Consider the following 6,955-nt stretch of genomic DNA (forward strand, 5'->3'; position numbering starts at 1 on the left):
AACTAAAGAACTACTAAACACAGAGTGTGCTATAATAAAATTTATAGCAGATGGATATACTCAATAATCTATTGATTGTAAGCTCCATGAGAGGAGGAACTATATCTGCCTTGTTCATTACTCTACCTTTTCTTGGGGCACTGGCCCCAAGCTGAATGACTGAGTGAGTGAAGATGAGAATAAACTTTGTCAAGACTTTTTTATATTGAATACAAATATATTCTAAACTACCAAAATATGATTGTTGTCATTTTAAATTAGGTCTCACAAATTCAACCATTCAGTGATATATAAAACAAAACGAAAGCTCAAAAAACGGAGACATCCATTCTCTCAATTCAAATCTGTTTTATAGAATACAGTAGGAGAAAACGTTTTATCTTTGTGTCTGTCCCCAACTAAACTGGAAAAACTTGTGAGGGAAAACAGCACGTGGAAGTTTTCATAGGCTTTCCCATCCAAAATGAGCCAAGCATGATTCTTAAAGTTGGGTTTTATGCATGATTGATTTTTATGTTTCTAAACTAACAAGTGACTTCAGGTATCTAAAGATGTGACAAAAAGAAGTATCAAAAGAAGTAGCTTTAAATTTCTATGAAATTTTACAATCTACAAAATGAAATCATTTTCCTTAGCTAAGCTATTCCAACACTATTTCCACTGTCAATCTAACCAAAAGTGAAAGATTCAAGTTAAATCATATAAATTTATATAGACATTAACTTTCAAATTATTCTCAAAAAAGTACTTAACATTTGTTTCATTCCAAAGCAATGTCCTAGTCACCTCAAGTAATACTCAACTAGACTGCCAGTGTGAAAAAAATTCTTGTGAATAAAAATACAGAAAAAGGTGCAAGATTTTAGGTCTAACAATACCTGTGTCCTAGTAGGTATTTTATATTTCAAATATCTCAGTTGGCTTTACTAGTTAGGCCAAAGTTATAATTTCTAGTTTTTCTTCCCAATTATCAATTTCTGTAAGAATAAAATTATGCTGTAGCTATTTTTAAAGATTTCAAGTCAATGTGCTGGTAATAGTAGTTTAGAAATATAACCAGTTTATGTTCTGAATGTACATTCCCTGGTGGTCTATTTTGTCCTTAATAATCCTCTAAAGGACATACCTGATCAACACATTCTGTCACTTCTTTTAAAGAAAACATATATACATCACAGTATTATGGGTCATCACTGAGGCAATAATAATAAATAAACCTGTAACTACCCGTAGGGGATCAGAACATTTTATATATTTATCATCCATTTCACATAGGAAGTCAGAATCCAATATACTGTTCTCCGGATTCTGACAATTTTTGAGTCTAACAATTAGTGGCTCATTATTCCTTTTCAGATACTGTACTAAGAGCTTTATATGCATTATCTCATTTAATCATCGAAACCACCCTATGAAGTTCATTATGCCCATTTCACAAATGAAACTGAGCTAACAGTTAACTTGGCCCAAGGCTGATACGTGAATAGGGCAGGTGTGAATTCAAAATAAGGCTCCCTAGCTGCAAATCTTGTTTCCTGAACTATAAGTAAAACATGTATATGTAAGTGCTGAATATAAGTGATGAAACAAATCATTCCAAGAGCTGGAAAAACAGAATTGTTTCCTCATTTTAGACCAAGAAATTATATTAGCTATATGGAAATTAGCAATAAAAGAAAAAGAATTTGATGTCTAGAATGCTCTTTCTACCCTCTTATGTCTTCTTTTGAATCTCATTTCTTAGTATTTCTTTCTCATTTATTGCATTTAACAGGGCCAAAAGCCATAGCTAACACCCTTTTTTGGTTTATAAAGGTTAACAGCAGTCGTAATAATTCTTCCAGACATTAAGAAACATGTAATTTTGCTTATTTACAGTGCTTCCATCAAATTCATGTCAGAAAGATAGTTACTGAGTTGATTTCTGATAATTCACAAGGCTCTTCTATTGACAAAACTGATGATAGATGTGTTTTCATCATTTTTTTTTCTCTTTTGTCCACACTACATGGCATGCAGGATCTTAGTTCCCCAACCAGGGATCAAACCTGTGCCCCTGCAGTGGAAGCACGAAGTCTTAACCATTAGACCATCAGGGGAGTCCCTTTTATAGATGTGTTTTTATGGGATTCAAGAAAAGACTTACAAAGGCACTTGGAGATTTATAATTCAAATGAGGAGACTGTCTATATCACAGAACCACAACTAGAATTGAGTATTTTATATTACTGGTAGCATACAAAACATACTAAGAATTAAATGTTAAACTTAAGCAGCTGGAATAGACATAAAATTAAGGTCACCAAATAGTAGCTTTGTTTCTTAGTCAAAGGAACATTTTTCCTCAACTACTTTTACCAACTCATTTAGTGTCAATGCCACTCTTTGTGTTTGTATTGTTTATGTGTATATGTAAAAAAAAAATCATAAGTGTAAAAACAAGCTAAAATTAAAAAAAGATGGACCAGCGTTATAAAAATATACCAAGGCAAATTCCAAAATATACATTCCAATTTAAAGTAATTCATGGAAGAAAAGGAAATGGCAAAGAGTAGGCTGCGGATCTCATTGGTCTGCAATACTCTCTGAATCCATCTCTCTGATGTCTATGGATATTAATGACTAAAATACAATGAATATCCATTTGTTCCTCATGATAATTTAGACATTTTAAAAATCATTTTTCTTCAGTCTAATAAAATTACTACAGACATAATACTGTAGGAATGGGTGATTCATCTCTACTCATGATTGAACATAGTGCAGAATCAGTAATAAACATTCTAGCAGAGATCTAGAGAGATAATATGAAACTTGACTTTTTTTGGACTGGGAATACATCAAAGAAAGTTTTACCTCCATTACTTAGAATTTATATGCGCCTATCAAACGTTTTATGTGGATGACTGGATTCTGCCTGTACATTCCTGCTCAGATTTACTTCTATGTAGGGAAAACTGTGGTGCTTAGAACCAAGCCATTCATATACAACTACTAAAACATCATGTAAATTTCCTTAAGAAAGAGACTCAACCCTAAAGTCTTCAAAAAGACAACTCCAAATTTTGTGGGAAAAGATGGGGATTTGGGAGGAGAATTGGCCTTTAATTTTCCTGAACTAGACCAGTATGGATGCAGGTGCGTAAGAGCATTTAGTTTGTGATGCACCTGCATGAGACGCAGATGCACGAGAGCAATTAATCTTGTGCCCTACATAAAGCATTAACCAATAAACATTTTCCAGAAAGTGCATCATTACTACTTCATTTCCCAAGACCTTTGGAGGGAAAAATTATATCAAATACAATTACTGATTTTAATTTACTTTTGATGACTTACACTATCAGATTTTAGAGTAGAAGAAGGCAATAGTGAAACATCTACTGACGAAGTGCAATTCCACAATTCGGTTAAATATAACAGTGACTCCTTACAGTACAGAAAGTAGCCCAGCCAAGAAGTAAACAGAATAGCACACAGATCACAAAGAGTAAAATCTTACTCTTCTAGTCAACAGATGACTTAATCTGTGAGTACTTATTAAATGTGTTAATTTTCTAATGAACATAATTTTGGAATCTCAAAATTCCCCAGGGATGAAGACATACTAAACATCACTAAATTTAATAGTTGTTAAAAAAAATTTTTTTTAAGTGAACTAAAACTTTTCTACAATAAAAAAGAAATAAGAAGTACTCTACACCTAGGTTCAAATTCCAACTCCACCATTTACTAGCTGTGTAACCTTGGGCAAGTTATTTACCTCAGTAGTTCAGTCTCCTCATCTGTAAAATGGGAATAGTACCTACCACATAGGATTACTGAGATTTAGTTAGTACATATAAACTTCTGAGAACAATGCCTGTAACTTATTAAGCACTATAAAATGTTTGTCAATATCATTACTTAATTAGAATGGCAGTATTTTGGATGTTATGCTACTGTGAAGACCAATAAAAGAACTGAGTCAAGTTATACTCACAAAGATTTACCTTTAAGCTACCAAAAACATGAGTCCTAATCTTAAATTTCACTGGTAAAGCAGTCACAAGCAAAGGTCTGCCATATTAAAATACGAATGCAACAGAACCTTTGATACTGAAAAGTTCAAGCAGAGGTATCTACTGAAAATGATCTAATATTCATGATAAAAGACTCAGATGACCACACCACTAATACCTAGCCAAATCCTATACATAAAGTGATACCTTTCAAGTCTTCCAAGAGGACATTATCTTGGGATCAAGTGTGAAACTAGCAGTACCTGCCGAACTGTTTCTGATAAAGCATTTTTTTAATGAAAAGTTATATTTTTCTATTAAATTCTATCACCAAGTATTAACTCCTTTCAGGTTGGACAGGATGAAGTCCATGATGGTAAAAAGCTGCTTATTTAAGTTTTAAAAGTGCTATTTAGATCGCTATTGCACTATTTGAACAGCTGCTGCTAAGTGTGCAAATATTTAGACAAGTTAAAAATTACTCACTTTCACGAAACATGAAAAAAGTCCACTGTGTTATATTTTCCTTACCAAAACCTCCCTAAGAGGAGAAAGGTAACAAATTTCCCCCAAAGAAGCATCAGACTCAGGGGAGAAAACAAAGACAACTAGGTTTTATATTTCCTAATTCCTCAATTATTATCTACTTTTAATGTGTTCAAATGAGGTCTATTTTACAGCAACCTCTGGATTTATCTAATTAAAAAAAAAACACACATGCAAACAGTGCCTTTCAACATTTCCTAGTGCCCTCCCACATTTCAACCCAAATGGGTTTTATGCCAATTTCCTGGTCCTATCAAAAATTAAAAGGAGGTACATCATGCTTTGTTTTGCTTAAAACCCTAAAAAAACGGACTTCAAAATTGTATCAAGCTAAAAAATTTTTTAAAAAGAAAAAAATTCAACCTCCTACTTCGATCCTATAACCAGAGCCCATCTGAATCTACTTCCAACGTATTCTCTACCAATTGATAACTCAGGATGAAATCTAATTTTCCTCATATAGACTCTACATCTTAACTAAACCAAAAGGATTGATAACCTTGACCTATACAAGAATTCTCTTGAACCCTAAAATGTATTACATTAACTCACTTAAAAGATACTTCTAGAAACATTCTGCATGCTAGTGGACAAAAGATAACTTCATCTTTCTCAACATGGTTTCTCACACCAAGGATTTCCCTGGCTTTATCATCCAAATAGAAATTAACAATTTGACTTTATTTGTATCTTACTGACAGAAGGCTAACAATTTCAGGTGTGCAAATGTAGCTGGTTATGCACATGGCAAGAGGAAGCACATGCTTCATTCAAGAGTCTCTTTACCAAGATTCAAGTTACAAATAAATAACGTTTTCCGCAAATAAGAAAATTCCTATTACTTTCCAAAGTAAATCTGAAAAAACGGAACCACGCACTAAAACAAAAAGAGGCTTTAAATTGACTAAATCCAGACAGAGTATCCCAAATCGCTGGAGAGTCAAAAATTGTTTTCTAAGAATTGAAAACGATAACTTCCTCCATTAGAAAGGTGTCACAATACGGCATTAAGTTTTAAAAAGGTAACGTACTTCATTTAACTGTTCCCATACTGGTTCCAAAAACCAGACTGGACTTTTAAATATTTTTCTGAAGTTCTCTCATCTGCAAGATCAAGTTGGTGACTCTTGGGCATAAGCTGACCTCTATTTTTTTCCACAGGGAAATTACTGCACCAAGAACCTACCTTCCCAAGCTTCTCAAATACAAGAAAAAAACATACTAACGTTGGATTTAGAGACAGCCCTATCTAGCGCTTCAAAAACAAGAAAAAAAAATCTACATGGAAATGAAGTGTGATGGCAAACAGCAGTGTGCATGAATCACATCTAACGGAGATGTCTAAACAAGGGAAGACGCTGACATCGAGCAAATTTCAAGTAGACGCATAGAGCTGAAGAATTTCCACAGGGAGAAGCACTTGTGGTCCTCTCAACGCAATGGCCTTGGAGAAAGCCCCAGAATCCACGGCCACGGGTTATTTCCACAGTGAGACTTCTCAGAAGCATCCTTAGGAGGACACATCAGCTTCTCTGCCTTCAGGGGCTGGGAGGGAGGGGCGCCGAGCACCATCTTTCCTCTCTGGGAGCTGCAGCCTTACGGACAAGCTTCAAACCTGAGCTACTTCCAACTTCCACGGGGAGAGGGGGAGCAGGGAGCGTGGTTCCACCGCTTTCCTCTCGCACCAAGCGCAGCAGCTGGGCGGCCGTGGCAGTGCGGGGAGAGGCGGCTGGCGCTGCATGCGTGTTTACGTGTCTCGGATGGGTGTGGGAAGGAGACAGAGAGGTTCTAATGAAAAGATGGAGGGGAGAGAGAAAGAGGGGTTGGGAAAAAGGGGAAGCACCACCTTTCTTTTCTCTGCTCTTCCTGGGGATCTGAAAACTCCTCCTAACGGGTCTTTCGGGCTCTTCGGGGCCTTTGGGCAGAGCGGCCGCGCCCGCCTCACAGGAGTCCTGAGGCTGCTCGTGGCAGAGGCTCGGGGCGGCCTCGGCAGCCGCGGTCTCCTCAGGCCCGGCGCCGCCGCCGGGCTCCGCGACGCTGAGGCCGCCGCCATTTTGTGGGGAGGACTCAAGCTCCGGAAGCGCCTGCTTCAGCTCGTCGTCTCCGCCGCCGCCGCCACTTTCCCAGTTCGCGTCCGTCGGCGGAGAGGCCTCCGCCTCCGCAGCAGTAGCCATCGCGCCGGCGTGAGGAGCGCCGGGAAGCTTCTGCCTACAAGGTCGACGGAGGTGGGGGGAAGGGGTGGCGGGCCAGCTTCGCCGCCAAGCTGCTCTCAGCCCACCCACCCCCTTCCCCCCCGTGGCCGCTGGCCGCTATCCCGGCCCAGCAGCCTCTCGGGGGCCCCAAAGCGGGCGCTACAACCGTGCGGCCCAACCCCAAGAGCCGCTCCTCGCTCGGGCAGTTCTTCTGCC

The 6,955-nt window shown here is 38.1% G+C and overlaps 1 protein-coding gene across 7 annotated transcripts in view; it reads right to left on the reverse strand.

The window, feature by feature from the left end:
• The window catches only part of TASOR (transcription activation suppressor), a 49,212-nt gene extending 42,482 nt beyond the window's left edge, over positions 1-6,730 (reverse strand). For all 7 annotated transcript variants that reach the window (XM_019947515.3, XM_019947512.3, XM_019947513.3 and 4 more), the window contains exon 1: positions 6,394-6,730. In XM_019947515.3, the coding sequence (XP_019803074.2) occupies positions 6,394-6,721 (328 nt within the window). In that variant the 5' untranslated portion in view covers positions 6,722-6,730. The remainder of the gene's footprint in view (positions 1-6,393) is intronic.
• Between the last annotated feature and the right edge of the window lie 225 nt (positions 6,731-6,955).

This window comes from Tursiops truncatus, chromosome 10 (assembly GCF_011762595.2).
Source record: "Tursiops truncatus isolate mTurTru1 chromosome 10, mTurTru1.mat.Y, whole genome shotgun sequence".
In the NCBI taxonomy this organism is placed as follows: Eukaryota; Metazoa; Chordata; class Mammalia; order Artiodactyla; family Delphinidae; genus Tursiops; species Tursiops truncatus.